This window comes from Cyclopterus lumpus, chromosome 10 (genome assembly GCF_009769545.1).
Source record: "Cyclopterus lumpus isolate fCycLum1 chromosome 10, fCycLum1.pri, whole genome shotgun sequence".
NCBI lineage: Eukaryota > Metazoa > Chordata > Actinopteri > Perciformes > Cyclopteridae > Cyclopterus > Cyclopterus lumpus.
The window spans coordinates 18973540-18989658 of NC_046975.1; the positions used below are offsets into that span (position 1 = coordinate 18973540).

At 41.5% G+C, this 16119-nt stretch overlaps 1 protein-coding gene across 1 annotated transcript; it reads left to right on the forward strand.

The window, feature by feature from the left end:
* Positions 1-589: 589 nt before the first annotated feature.
* Positions 590-16034, forward strand: gpc2 (glypican 2). The gene is made up of 11 exons (XM_034543692.1): positions 590-1121; positions 2870-3028; positions 4264-4398; positions 6187-6362; positions 6491-6571; positions 7878-8043; positions 8687-8817; positions 9741-9887; positions 10662-10798; positions 13179-13351; positions 13439-16034. The coding sequence occupies exons 1-11, from the start codon at positions 953-955 to the stop codon at positions 13714-13716; spliced, it is 1752 nt and encodes a 583-aa protein (XP_034399583.1). The 5' UTR covers positions 590-952; the 3' UTR covers positions 13717-16034.
* Positions 16035-16119: the final 85 nt, after the last annotated feature.

Here is a 16119-nt window from a genome sequence, read left to right on the forward strand (position 1 = left end):
GGAGAACACGTTTAAATGCAGCCAACTTGTGCTTCATAAAATACCGGTTTCAGGTGAGAGACAGAGTGACAACATTTCTGAAACTTGAATGATAGAAAATCTTGAAAATGTCTTAGGGCACTCAAGATATGCTGCAAGATGTCCAATAAGCAAAGAAAAACATATGCTTGCAATTAGTGTGAATTGGTCAACACAGGTTATCCAACATAACTTGTGGCAATGTTTGGGCCCTTTAAAAACAACTCAACCTTTAGACCCATGTCCAATTTGTTGCATTATCTTTTTATGGTTTCTCCTCCAATATAAAGCAATTATTAAATGAACAATAAATAAAACATTTTAAGAGGCTTTAAACACTGCAGTTCTGCACTGCCTTTATTGCCATTTTTGGGGGGCTGCTTGTTAGAGCATTGCAATGTTTATCTTGGATATTAACTTTTCATTCAATTTAACCAAATGTATAGCTGACATTTTACTCTGTTTATACGTGTCGTTTTTAAACCTCGTATTTTAATGGAGTTGAAGTGCCTTGTTGAGATAAAAAAGAACCTTGCTTTGCTTTTATTTTGAAAACAGCCTCGTTTCCGGTAACACGCTGCCAACTCCTCCGTTTGTTGGACGAGGCTGAGGGACGGGAGTGTCCCATTCACATCCCCTTTACATTTACGTACAACAGCGGATCTCCCAGGAAGGACACATTAACTGGACACGGCCGATGGAGACATATTTGTGACATAAAAACCAGCCCGGATTCATCTGTTTATTGCACTAATCGGGGAAAACTATGACTCTTTTAAACGATTGACGATTTGGATTTTTTTTTTTTTTACTTTTGTGTGCATTTAAACCGGCTATTCATTCATTTATAAAAAAAAAAAAGGAGCTGCACGCACCCGTCTGGTTTCATATAAACCCGCCCTCTCCCAGTCTTTTTCTGAGTCCTGAGGTGAAGATGGATACCCGGCTATCTTTGCCCAGGTACCCGCTGCTGGTGCTGCTCTGTGCCCTGTCGGGGACCCGGAGCCCCGTGGTTGCTGCGGGGAGGAGCTGCGCCGACACCCGGCAGGTGTACGCAGAGAAGGGGTACAGCACTGGTACCGCTCCGCTGACTCAAATCTCCGGTAAGACTCTGCATCTAGCCTGCGGTTGGAGATAAATTAATTACACAATTAAGACTCACGCAGATGAGTCCCATATTCATATGTTTGGAAGCATGTGCCGAATTCAAATTTATAATTTAAAAAAAGTAAGATAAATCTCGCAGCAGAAATGTATGTGGGTCAGCATACTCTGGTTTGTCTCAACAGGGATACAATTACCATTATGCACATTAAGGTCACTATAATCTCGCTGCTCACCACCACCTATAATTTATTATGGCAACATTAATAATGTTATAAACACCTTCAAATAACAAACCCAAGTGAGGATAGAAAAGTCATGCCTAAAAGTGCAAGGTGGCCCAACACTCAGTAATAAACATCAGAGACACAACGCAGGAATATCACGGCGAGTCTTCCTCAAGAGAAATAACACAGGATGGTTTAAAACAAATTACACCCGCCCCCTCCTCCCCTCTGTGCAGTTTAAATAGGATGATTAAGGGGATGAGCAAATTGCCAACACCGGTGCAACAAAGAACCTCGCCCCTAATTAGTCGTTGCCTACCGGCCCACTGTTAAATCCCTGCATATACCCATCGGCTCTGTTAACTGACGATAATCTTATCTGCGAAAAGAAAACATCACATGGATTACAAACTGTTGGATTTGAGATAATTTGAAGTTTTAGTGAGAGGAGAGAGAAGGGAGGGGGAGGTCAGGTGGACTTTTGTTTAAATGTGGATGTCTGACCAGGGAGCAAATGTTTTGAGGACTTGAGTGTCTGAAGATGTAGTCTACTTCTTGGAGGTTCAGCTTTGCATTTAAATCAGCGAAATAATGATTGTGTGTGTGTATGTTCCCTTCAGACACCCTGGAGCTTTCACTGAAAAGAAAAGTCAAATTTATGAGTGAAATTTATGTTTGTGAAATTGCAGATCTCTCGTGTGAGGATTTATTTTGTGGCAATTTAGCCCTGTGTGTGAGTCACTGAGACAACTGCAATATTGATTGATTGTGTGTGTGTGTGTGTGTGTGTGTGTGTGTGTGTGTGTGTGTGTGTGTGTCTATCACTGCCTGAGTCTTGGCTCACTGTCCCGTGGGCCAGGGGAGCAGATGGCCGGGAGAGCGAAGGATGAAGAGAGGCAGTTTAGAAATGGAAATAGAGGGATGAGAGAGGGCTAATAGTGAGACACACAGAGAGAACAAAAGAGGCAGAGGGGAACCTCAGCAAGGGTGGAGTTGGGAGAGTTTCGACTCTATTAACAGCAGCAATATTCATGCTCGGTGCAAAATCATAGAAACAAAGAATTCAAAACCTTTTTTTCCCCATTCACGGCGCTGTGTTTTTTTCTTCCTCCCCTGGTTGTCGTTTGCATATCATTACCTCTGACATATCAAAGACCCAACCTGAGCTGACAAAGAAAGACAGATTGAAGTTGAATAATTCATGTAGGGAAATTACAATTTTCTATCACACCCTTATCGTTGATAAGATTTCCCCGCAGTAACTGAACAGACTGATGAGTGGAGTAATTTACTTTCTCACTAAAAACATATGCTTTGACCTGATAAAAGACCTACTGATGTTATTGACAACAGCCCTTGGTTTTTGTTGAGGTAATAATAATAACTTTATTCGTATAGCAGAATTAAACTGTACGTTATGATTCAACCAAAGTCATAATTTCTCCAAAGAAGTTACTAAAAACATGCATGATTGATCCTATCCTCTCTGCCTTCTGGCCTGGTTTAACTTTGTCCTACAGGTGAGCACCTGCGGCTCTGTCCTCAGGACTACACCTGCTGCTCCAGTCAGATGGAGGAGACGCTGGCCCTTCAGAGTGAGAGGGACTTCCTCAAAGCCGTCGAGGAGAACAGCCAGTTCCTTTTGACTACCTTCACGCAGAGACACCGCAGGTTTGATGGTGAGAGACCGATTCACTATCATGATTATGTTTAATGGGTTTAATTGGTTAAAGAAAGTATTCTTGAAGCCAAAGTGGGTACATTTAAAGGGGAAAAAAGGGGACACGGCTTCTCTTTGTCTCACCCTCCTTATCTACCGAGTTATTGGCGATGAGTGACAGATGATTAAAACGTATTTATGATCTCCGACTGCACAGTTCCTCTCAGATGGTCGGATATCCGAGCCTCAAAATTGCCTTTGTAAGCTAAATGCACTGAAATGCATGAATGCATGAGATTCCAACATGTTTCTTATTTATGTTTAATCAACAGACAAAAAACTGCTGAATTTCAAGAGATACTCCAACAGGTTTTGCATTGCACTTTCATAAAGTCGGGGGACTCACAAGAGACACATAATATGTATATTGGTAACAATTGTGGCTGCAGAGGTCGAGATATCCTGACATTTAGTTTTGATTAAACTCCAGAAACACTGGAGTTCCATTTCCCATAAAGCAACTCGATAGCATCACAAATTGGACCCTTTCTGTCTTTTTAAAACTGCACACCTCCAGTTTGTACCTCAGACTTTCTGTAGTCACCAAGCATAGCTGAGGTAACCTAAAGACATCATGACATCATCAGTTATTTACCCAGACCTTTGAGCGCTTTCTCCAGAGCCAAAGACGACGTTATAAAATCATGGACTAACGATGGCCAGTAAACTGAACTTAATGCATAAAATCTGTGGAATGTCCCGCTGCACAAATGGTGACTGTGAGGAAACCTTCCCAGACAGCTTAAGTGACTGCATTTCAGAGAATTCAGCCCACGTTGTCTCATATTCTGTATATATGGCTGCAGGTTCTCAGCAGCAATAGCAGAGAGCTGAATTAACACTTTCTCCTCCTACCTGCTGTGGACTGCTATCACCTTTCCCCCCCCCCCCCCCTCCCACCACCTCCCCCACCTTTTACATAATGTACGTGATGAATCATTTATAGAGGAAGGAGTGGGAGACTTCATATGACTCCTAAAGTCCTAAATAGAGTACATGTTGTTACACTCATTTACCAGCGTGCAGGTTCTGATGTAACTGTCCCTATGAGCTGTTAATCTTGGAGCGGAGGGGGTGTCTGAGCGCCTACGTATCGTACGTAGAAACCTAGCTAAGATACTACAAGAGAAAAAAAAAAAAAATGGGTGAAAAATGAATATCTGATCTCTGCTTTTCCTGTCTGTGTGTCTGCAGAGTTCTTCAGAGAGCTTATAGACTTGTCCGAGAAGTCTATGAACCAGATGTTTACCAAGACCTATGGCCGGCTCTTCACCCAGAATGCACACGTCTTCCAGGAGCTGTTTGTGGAGCTACGCAGATATTATTCTGGTTGGTTTAATCACTTTATCCATCCCGCTTTAATCATATGTATTCAGATGGTCTAGTGGTCCTTGCAAAGCGCCACCAGTCAGGTTGAATTAGCCACATAAAACAGTAAAGTCAGGGGTTCCCGGTGGTTAGGGGTCTGAAACACCTTACTAGACACCTGGTTACTTGTTTAGCATGCCCCCTTGCGTCTCTCATCCCATGTTTCCTGTCCATCTTCACTATCAACTTTCAAACAATGCAAAATGCCAAAAATAATGTAATCGAAAAAAATGACCAGAAGCCAAAAGATTTACATTGGACACCATCTGATTTGACAACAACCAAATTCCACGAGAAAATATGGGCCTCCATCACCTGCACAGGGAATGAATCATTGCACATAAGTGTTTAGAACCACTCTGTTTGGTTGGTCTGGTTGAAGTTGGTAAGTATGGTAAAGTAGCTGTGATGGTTCTTGTTGCAGTGGCAGTCTAGTGTTGTCTTATCCGTCCCTGTTGTGGTAAATCCACAGCCGCTCTGGGCTGCAGAAAAGAAGCAGGATTGTCTTTTGAGCTGAATTAAAATGCAGAGAACAATTGGAGAAAAATAGAGAGAGAATTGGATTCCCATGGATGACTGTTTCTATTCCTGTTCCGGATCGCTCCATTTTGGCATGGCAGCGGCGCGCTGGAGAGTCTGTCTGCAGGCTGTTGCTGCTTAGTCAACCTGTCTTTGTCTGCCAAACAATGTGTACGGCTAATTTGAGGCCGTATTGTAGACTGCAGATTGGAGAGTTGCATTATCAGAATCTGGCTGCCAATTGATTAATGCACTAAGAGACTGACGAGGATTTAAAGGAAGTATAAAACAATAGTTAACAAAACATTGGGTTGTGTTTAATACACCGTATAGATATCACAAGTGAAAAAGACATTGTTTTGTTGAAGTAAATTCTTTACTTTTATATAGTAAGGCAAACAAGAATGTGGCGATGTATTTTTACTTTATTTGATTACAATACCCTGTGTATCCCGTGCTTGCACCGAGAAGTTACTGTGCATAAGGTCAAAAATAATTTTATACTGATAAAGAGAGAGGTTCCCCCCTTATATCAGTCAACAGTTGTTGTTGTAGGGGGTGCTTAATGTGTCTAGTCCCCATAGTTCCATGAAAACTCAGACTTTTATTTATCAAATGAGTTGCAAAATGAATAGAAAATATAGTCAAGACATTGACAAGGTTAGCAATAATGATTTTTATTTGAAATATTAATTTTGTTCTTCAAACTTTGCTTTCATCAAAGAATGCTCCATTTGCAGCAGTTTTATAGCTTATCTCACTAGCATAACTGTTTTCAGCTGTGCTAACATAATTGCACAATGGTTTTCAAGGGTTTTCTAATCATCCATTAGTCTTCTAAGAACACAATGTACCATTAGAACACTGGAGTGATAGTTGCTGGAAATGGGCCTCTATACACCTATGTAGATATTTCATTAAAAACCAGACGTTTCCACCTAGAATAGTCATTTACCACATTAACAATGTATAGAGTGTATTTCTGATTAATTTAATGTTATCTTCATTGAAAAAAACAGTGTTTTTCTTCGAAAAATAAGGACATTTCTAAGTGAACTTTTGAACGGTAGTGTAATATATTAGCATAATGGGCCAATGAGCATCGTAGGAGCACACTGTATACTGATATGATGCTAATCCTGTTGCTCTTTTGTTCAGAAATCCCAACAGGAACTCTATTTTTGACAGATTACAGATACTGTATGCTGACAGTTGCTCTTGTGTCCACAGGGGGCAGTGTCAGCCTGTCAGAGGTTCTGTCAGACTTCTGGTCCAGACTGGTGGAGCGAGTCTTCTCTCTGGTTAACCCTCAGTATCAGTTTAGTGAAGACTACCTGGAGTGTGTCAGCAAACATGCCGAACAACTGCAGCCCTTTGGCGAAGTGCCCCGCAGACTACGTGTCCAAGTATGTGTCTTGTGATAAAAGACGCTAAGATGCCTTTTGATACAGCATCATTTACAATTATGATTGGTTATGATTAATTAGGATTAATTGACTAAACACTGTTGTGCTCTCTTTCCATTTAAATTCAGGTGTCGAGGGCTTTCATTGCAGCCAGAGCTCTGTCTCAGGGCTTGGCTACCGGTCGGGATATTGTTAACAAAGCAACAAAGGTGACAAAACTGTTGATTATTCTGCTTTTACAACTGCATTGGCAAGATTCAAATGTAAAGAATGGAACGTTTTATAGCCTAAATTTAGAAGTGAGCCTTTTATCAGGATATGCACCATTATTTCTGTGAACCAACTGAAAACAAAGTGAGCTTCACAATCATTAACATAAAAGCCTGGAGATTCACCTTATTTGGTAAGCGTTATAAAGTTGGTTAATAGAAGACTGTAAATTTCAAATGACAAATCAAAACTTGAAAGCCAAGTTAGTTATTTAAAAAAATGACAAAGTAGTGAAAAGTGGCCATTATAATTTCCAGGAGGCCAACGTGATAGTCTGACTGCTTGTTGTATATGACCAACAATCCAAATATCCTATATGACAAAGACAAGCATAACATCCTCATATTTAAGAAGTTGGAATCACGAAATACAAAAAAAAAATACATGTTGTTGATCAATATTTTGTTTGATGATAAATCACTTAATAATTTAAGCTCTGCATTTGTCTGTCCTGTTCCTATTAATACCAACAAATTACAGAATCCAAAAAAAGTGCTTGTTTTTCGCACTTCAAAGGTCAGAGCGCTTACAACACTGTCGTCGTTTTTAAAGTTACAGGTTCTCAATATGATATTCAGAGCAGAGGAATGGCGTCCACTTGGCTCTCAACATGGTGACAGCTGAGCCGGGGGCTTGCAGCTAACAGCGCTAACAGTGCAAACAACGGCAACAGTGCTGACAGAGTTTACCTGAGGGGTATCCGGAGGGGGGGGGCGGTGCTACGCTTCCACAACAACGGCGTGGGTCGGAAGTGTCTCATCAGCGTTAACCCCTGTGCAGAACGGCGGCCATTAGCCAGCCAGTTGGGTACAACACAGGTGGGGGGGTCATTGAGCCTTAATGAATTGAGATTCTTTACCAACATGTCCAGGATCCACTAATAACAGGCACATGCATCTGCCCCGCCTACAGAGAAGCTTACAACGCACACGGAGGGAGGGCGACTTCATTATCTAACTAGAACGCCATTACTCCACCGTTTCAAAGGAATTGCATTGCTCGGCAACAGCTTATGTCCATGTTTACTTCCTGCAAATTGACATAATTCACGCACAATGCAACAGGAAATAATATGGGACACATTTGGTATGTTTATGTTTTCAACTGTGAAATAGTCTATACCTTTTACATCGCAACTATATAGTTGTTTGCCGCTATATTAATGCTCATAATACAAAGAACCTTTACTAATGTGAAGTTATTCTTCTTGTCCTCCCTCTTCGAACCCACTGCTTTGTGTTTCAGTTGACTGCAGATTCGGAGTGTGTGCGTGGCCTGATGCGTCAGTCGTATTGCCCTCTGTGTCGAGGCCTGCCCTCCCTGCGGCCCTGCCACTCCCTGTGCCTTAACGTGATGAAAGGCTGCTTAGCCAATCAGGGCGACCTGGACACAGAATGGAACAATTTCATTGGTGGGTGAGGCTAGGGTGAACAATACGTCATAATATGCTGTTATTGTTTAAGTGGGTTTCGGGTCAGGTGCAGGACACAAGAGCCAAAGAAGCCTTTAGTTTATGTGTCCAAAGGAAAAAATGTCATTGGCCCAAATTATATTTTAAAGCCTTTCTGATTCACATCATTATTAAATTGAGCATACCTAAAAGTAGAGTAATCGTATCGCCTTCATTACACTTCCTTTTCTTCCTAATGAATTCCTCCTTCATTAATCATTCATGCTTCTCTGCTCCTTCACAATTGATCTGTCTTCCTATGTTTCCTTTCCCCTTTCATCAAACCCATATGTTCCTTCCTTTCTTTTCCTTTTCATGTGCAATGTTCCCTCTTACCTTTCATCCATGTGTACTACTTCCAAAGCCATTTTACTCTCATGTTCCCTTTTTATCCAACCATTATTCACACTTGCTTCCAGCCCTGTAACCTCATACACAGATGTAAATCAAATCTTTTTAGCTGATTAGTCAGTGAGAGATTCCAGTCACAGGAAACCATTGTCTTGATGTTCACCAGGGTCTAGAATAGGCTACCAACAATGTAGTCATAGCAAACCTTATCACCCTGTCATCTCTATTTCTGTATCTCCCCCTGTCCTCTCAGATGCTCTGTACCAGGTTTCAGAGAAGTTGGAGGGGCCGTTCAACATGGAGCTTGCAGCCGACTCCATCTCTGTGAAAGTGTCAGAGGCCATCATGCACATGCAGGAAAACAGCGTCAGCATCTCAACCAAGGCAAGCAAGATGACAGAAGCAGATGATGGGGGAAATAAAATTGATGCATTTTTATTGCTTACCCATGGCTTTGCAGACTAGCTATTCTTCTAGAATTTATTGTGCCTTTTGTGTGAGTGTTCAGAGATCATCTACCGATAAATCACTTTAACAAGTCAAAGCTATAATCCGGATCGTCGATTAATTCTAATCTTAATAATGACAGGAATTATACACAGAGAGCATGACAGCGTCACAGTATGATTAAAACATGGCAGATGTCCCAGCAGCTAATCCACTAGAGAGACACCCACATCTCATTAGAAACAGGAAAGCTCCTGCTGTGTGGTAGCAGCGCTTTGAGGAACAGGCAGCTCTTTCCTTCTCAGCTCAACTGATGGAGGTTGTGGAGCACCGTTTCAACAATGTTCTATTGCAAAGTTTCCAGTTCGGTTCCAACACTCTCGTGCATACTTAGATGCTGCTTTTTTGTTGTTGTTGTAAGGTTATGATTTACTATACTAACATAAAGGTTAGCTTTAAAACAGCCCACGGGTTGCATTATTGTGCTGCTTTTGCTGGTGAGTGGTATCATAGAGAGCACACTTAAAGAGGGATGTCTTTGTAGACCCGTTCTTGGGGTGTTCCCAAAGGCCATTAAGAGAAGTGTTAATATGTATTATGTTTATACCTTTCTTCGAGATTTTGATGGTAAAGACAAGCCAGGAAATGAGGGAAGAGGGTTGGGGAATGGCATGCATCATAGGTTGAATCGGAGACATTGCAGCGGTTCATGGAAGGCCGCTTGACTCCCAAATCATAGGGGCTGCCCCAAATTATCCCCCTAAAAAAACCTGTCATGAAAATTATGGTATATTGAAGTTATAGAAATGCTCGTTGCACAGATGTTTACGCTAGTTTGGCTTTGTTGTTGTTTACCTCAGGTGTTCCAGGGTTGTGGCAGCCCCAGGCCAGCACCAGGGAGGTCCAAACGCTCACCCAAAGAGTCGGGGGGCAACAGGAGGCCTTTCCGCACCTACAGCCCTGAGGAGAAACCCACCACTGCTGCAGGCACCAACCTGGACCGACTGGTAAAGATGAAACAGCCCGTGTAAAGTGGCTGACGTAGCTCCACAGCCATTCATATTTTGAAATGTATAAAGTTAAAATCTGCATTATAGGTTTTTTTTCGGGCATTTAGGATAGATTTTTAGTGCTTTTTCATAGAGAAACACTCATTAAAGCCGTGAGACTTTTAAGTTATGTACTAGAAACACACAAACTACGAGCGGGAATGTGGTAAAACTCTCCATAAAGCTGTGGGAAACGGGTGATAACTATCCGTGGGTTCATCTCTACAAACTACTCTTTTTACATTGCACACAGTAATTTGCCCCATTGTTTATATAAAAATATTAAGCTTCAAGTACTCAAATGTTTTGTGCGGGTCATATTCTTGGGTTGAGTGTGATTTTAATATATGATTTTGAAACCAATAAAGGGAAAATGTTTGCACTGTGCATGAGTCAGGATTCAGACATGGACTTATAACTGTTGCTCAGTGCAGCAGTCAGAGCCCAGACAGGACTCCTGTGACCACAGAGTGGTATTGGAAGATGGAAGTAGAGGAAAATAAATGAAACGACACCAAAAGCAGAGGAGGGAGGATGCGAAGGCATTCAAATCTATTTTCTTTTTTGCTACATGAAAGACATGAGGTTTAAGAACTGACCCAGAAGAAGGGCCATGTCACTTATTGACCTTGGCCAACGTCAGCACTAAAGCTTCAATATGCTTCTTCCAGCCAGCCATACCAAACATGGATACTTTACAAAACAGGTCTGACTCTTTCCGCCTCCGCGCAGGTTACCGAGCTGAAGGAGCGACTGCGACCCATGCGTGGCTTCTGGGTGTCCCTCCCACACACCATCTGCAATGATGAGAAGATGGCCTCCGACGTCACTAATGAGGACCGCTGCTGGAACGGGCAGACCCGGGGGAGGTGAGGGAGATCAGAGTGGATGGGGGTAGAGGTGGAGGGTGACGGTGCAGAATGGAACTGATGGAACTGAGTTTATTTTGGCACTACCAGTCACCCATATGCTCTCTGCGTGGGTCTGCTTGCTTTTATGTACACCAGACAGCCCGACACCATATATCTGGACTGATGTAGACACACTGTGCAGGCATGTTGTGAGAGGAAAAACAAGTCTGCATAATGGATGATTTTGTGTCTATGATGTTCCAGCTGCATAAGGCAACGGTCACAAAGTGGGACTGGAGGCAACAAGATTTGCTGGTGCATAGTGTTATACTACTATAATTACCTTGGCCAAGATGATGCATATCATGCACATTACCATTATTCAATGCTAAAGGGGGATAATGGAATTAATTAATGTATCTTATTAATTATCAGCACTTGTTTTTATGTATTTGGGGCATTCCAATATGTAGTTGGTGTGGTGCCTGTTCTGTTAATATAGAAATATTAGTATATAATATAGTTAAAAAAAACCCACAAAAAAACGCTTTTTGTGCATGTGAGCGTGCCACTCTTGCTAACTCACAGCCGCCACTTTGCTCTTAAATAAGCGGTTACAGCTGATGACGATGCGTAGGACCCCCCTCTCTGGTTCGCTCTCAGGTTACAAGTTTGCAAGGTGCATTTATTGTCATTGTACAATAGAGTTGCACAACAAAATGCAGTTTGTAGAAAAAAAATAAAACCTTATTTGTGGAGGGTGGAGTCTCACAGCCGGAGAAAAGAAGCTGCTCTGAAGTCTGGTGATATTTCTTGTATCTCTTGCCAAGCGGCAGCAGGGTGAACAGACTGTGGCTTGGGCGGGTTTTGTCTTTTAATATACTTTGAGCTCTTCGCAGGCTCCTCTTGACACCAATATCACTGACGCTGGGTACCAATGTCGTTCTGGGCGGTTTAATCGGGCACGTCCCATGCCAGTTAATCATTTTCAGGATGCTTTCTACTGCTCCTCTGTAAAAGTTGACAATAACCATGCACATGCCTCCTTAAGTTTCCTCAATAAATACAGCCGGATATGAGCTTTCTTCACCAGGCTGGAGATGTGTGATGACCATGTCAGGTCGTTTGTGATGCTGATTCCCAGGAACTTAAAAACCTGTTCGCTTGTTACACCTCAGCTCGATTAATGGAGACAACAGTGTGAGTCTTGCCCTTTTTTTTTTAAATACACAATCAGCTTCTTGGTTTTACTGATGTTGAGCAGTAAGTTTTCTCTGATCAGCACTCTGCAAGGTTGTTGATATCCTCTTTATATGAAGTCTCATTGTAGTTTGGAATCCGTCCGATGAAGGGAGTGTCATCTGTGCAAACACAGCACCGTTCTCTTCATGGCGGGGGTCGCGGGTGTAGAGCGAGAACAGAAGGGGGCTGAACACACAGCCCTGGGGGGCTCCGGTGTTCAACACCAGAGTGGAGGAGGTGTGGCTGCCAGTCTGGACTGCCTGGGGTCTGTTTGTGTGTCTAATAACCATTAGACAGAATACTCAGTTTCATGGAGGAGAGTGCGTTGAAGGTAGAGCTGAAACAACAACATTCTGATGTAGGTGTTGTTGTTTTCAAGATGTGAGTGTGCTGAAGTAGAGACGCCCTCCTCTGTGGATCTGTTGGCTTTGTGTGCAAACTGGTGAGAGTCCAGCCTGACATGGGTGATTTTGATATGTTGTAAAACCAGGGAAACGCTGTTAGCTATAGAGTCGCTGGATCAGGCAAGACGTTGCAACTATACTTCGTTCTCTGTACTGAGGGCAGACTGGATGCAAAAGTGACGCACCATCGCCTCTCGAGAAAGAAGTGGTATTACAAGAAAGTATGAGCCCGTCCTTGCTGGTTGGCAGCAGGCGACAACAGCCAATGCACAAGTGCCTTAAATATGCATTATTTATAATAGCCAGCAAGAGGCTTCTGGTTGCAAAAAGAAGTCAGATTGTATCCCCGCCCTAGTCGATGTGTCCTTGAGCAAGACACTTAACCCTGAATTGCTCCCTGTAGCTGTGTCTACGGTGTATGAATGTAACATGAGTGTAAGTCACTTTGGATAAAAGCGTCAGCTAAATGAAATGTAATGTATATAAGTCAATGGGAAATGACCTTACATCTCACTTGATTTTGGCCTGAAATCCCTAGCTTTGTCTTATTCAATACGGCGTGATATTCATTTAGCAAATTATGGTCCCGTTTAGAGTAAAAGAGAGACAGAACAAGTTGCTTGTGAATATAGCTAATAATTGAGGATGATTGCAAAAACGCTGTGTGAAGTTGCCTAGCGCCGCTTTGAAAAGATCTAGGCGCGTGTGCATCCATGATGTCTTTGTACATGAACGCCTCCGTGTGTGTACAGGTACCTCCCGGATGTTATGGGCGACGGGCTGGTCAGCCAGATCAACAACCCCGAGGTGGAAGTGGACATTGCCAGACCGGATGTGAGGACCAGACAGCTGATCATGGAGCTGAGGGTGGTGACCAACAAGCTGAGACACGCTCAGAGCGGACAGGACATGGACTTCATGGACAGTCAGTATATATATACTTCCGTATATCCCAAAAGGAGTATTAAATTATGCATTTAAAGAATTTATCCACTTTTTTTTGTTGTTCCAGGTGAGGAGGGCAGTGGCTCAGGAGGTGGAGATCAGAGTGAAAGGTACAATGATGATTGGCCGGGCTATGGCCCTAATGCGCCGCCCTACAGCAAACCCCCTCGCAACCCTGATTCCGACCCTGCAAAGCCGCCTCGAGTCCGAGAAAGAAACGGCTCCAAGTGGAACAGAAACAACGGTCACGGACGGGACAGATCTGCCACCAGCCAGCTCTCCTTCTCCCTGTTTCCTTTGTTGTCATTGCCTTTCATGGTCACTGTGGCCCCCATGTGGAGATAGCTGGTTATTACAGCCTGGAGGTGGATGAGGTTTTCTGTCAGACTGGAGTCTCAAGCACATTATGAAGAGAAATACAAAAGTAATTCCATTTGGTTACACCAGCAGACAAAATACAAAACCAGGCCAAATTAGCAATAATTAAAAATCAGTTTACAGCACAAAATAAATAGGCTAACGTGACTATTGCTCCTGCTGCCTAAGCCACAAAAGAAGTATTACCAGGTATTGAGGATCACAAATACTTCTTAATACCACCATTTTTTTTCAGTGCCATTCATTTGACCTACTGGAGTCTCAATGCTCCCATCGTCTGGGGGGGAAGAAGAAACAAACAGCAAATTAATTGGCAGGATGTTTGTCTGATGAAGCTCATGGTCTTGTGGTCTGTGAGATGGAGGTTATTTGTGTCGCTTAATAACCTTTTAATTTAACGAGCAGCTGATTTGATCTGAGTTGGTTTGCAGTCTCTCGCGTGAAATTAATTAAATTAATTTATCTTGATTTCAGTTGGGTTGTTCCATTTTTTATCTTGTGGAAGTAGTACGATTTTATTTACTCTTAATTAAACCTCTGCATTTTTGCTTGAGTTTTGAAAAGTCAATAGTATGACTCTTAAAACCAAACAATGAGCCTATTTTGAATGTACATAATTTGCGGTTAATTGTGTCGACAAGGGTTTAATTAATGTAATATAGATGTTTTTTATTTATTTGTAATATAATACTTCATTTCAGCTTTTTATGTTTTGAAAGAACTATTTGTCTTTAACTTTCTCTGGTTTAAACAAAAGAAGGCAAAATCAAGTTTGTGTTTATTTATACTTTTTGTAAACCAATCATTTAAAAATATTGTTATTGAACTAATCGCAACAAAACTCTTAATTATCAGACAATATTGGGGCACACGACTGGCATTTTCAGCCTGAACCAGAGATTGTTAAGGAGCAGTGTGTGTGTGTGTGAATGATGTTTTTTTTATTTTTGTTTGTCATATGTTCTGGTTTCAAGGTTTTTATGTCATGTTGAGAAGATGTTGGGATGTTTTTTAATACGGTGCTTTTCTACTTGTTTTTCGTAAAAGCAACACAAGATGATAAAGAGTGAGAGCTCATGATGTGACTCAAAATGGGAACTCAAAATGAATGTTGACGGAAAGCCAAATGCTGTCAAGAACTAAGAGACGATGGCTCTTAATTTTCATACTGAATGTGTTTTCGATGAAGATAAAAATCAAAGAATATTCAAGAAGGAAATACAAAACTTGAGTGGTCATCCGTCGAAAGAGAGGAGAGTGAAAAAAAAAATAGTTTTAATATTTTGGGACGTGCGCTTATTTGCTTTTTTACCATTCATGTCTGTACAGTAAATGTGAAGCTGCAGACTGTTAGCTTAGCTTAGCATGAATACCTTGTCTACCAGCACCAAGAACAACAATTAACACTTTGTGTCACATTGGTATAATCTTCAAAATAAAAGTGTAAAGAGAAATAATGATTTTACGAAAGGGTTATGTGCCAGACTATTGGCTGAGAGCAGAAAGTCACGTGATGTAAAATGGAGAATTTACATTTTGTACAACTTAAACCAGATAAGTGTTCATTCCTGAACTTTAGAGGTGCTTGGTTACCTTTGAACAGAGCTAAACAAGCTGTCTCCCATTTTTTACAATTGTTATGCTAAGCTAAGCTAACCAGCTGCTCGCTCCAAAAGAAAGCTAGTTAGCGTATTTTCTCGAAATGTTGAAATATTTTGTTGAAGTTGATGAAAGTGAATTGATGGGATCTTAAAAAAAAAAAAAGATGTGAATGGAGAATATGAAAAGGACACTTTTTGTTTTTAATGAGGATTTGTGAAATTCACCTGGTTGTAACAGAAGTACACTCCCACTCAAACGGGCTATTGCACATGTACAAAACATAGCAAGAGAAGAGTTTCATTCTAGAATTTGGTGAGAAATATTTGCTTGCTACTTTTAATCACTGGCAATCTAATTGAGTTTTTAAGTTAAATGTAATTTTGGAATGAAACCCTTCAATGTCAGTAGGGACCTTGTACAAGACTTCACCACGAACACAGTATTATGTTGCACAACTCAGTATTTCAAAAGCAACAGTCATGTAATCATATGTGCTTTTACCGGCAGTCGGATTAGGATGTGGTGGCTGCCAATGCTTCCATTGAATTTCAGGTCAATTGTTCCTCAGCACAACCTCTCATCCATCCCCACAACTCGCACATTCCTTAATGGTGAAAGTATAGCACAACTTTTTTCATGTAACGGTTTTTTGGTATCAAACGAGTGATATTTTTTGCTTCATTAAAAAAATAACTCAAGAAAAGTATATTGATGTACTTTATTTTAACAAAAGTAGCAAAAAAAATAATGAAAATCATGTAATTCTGC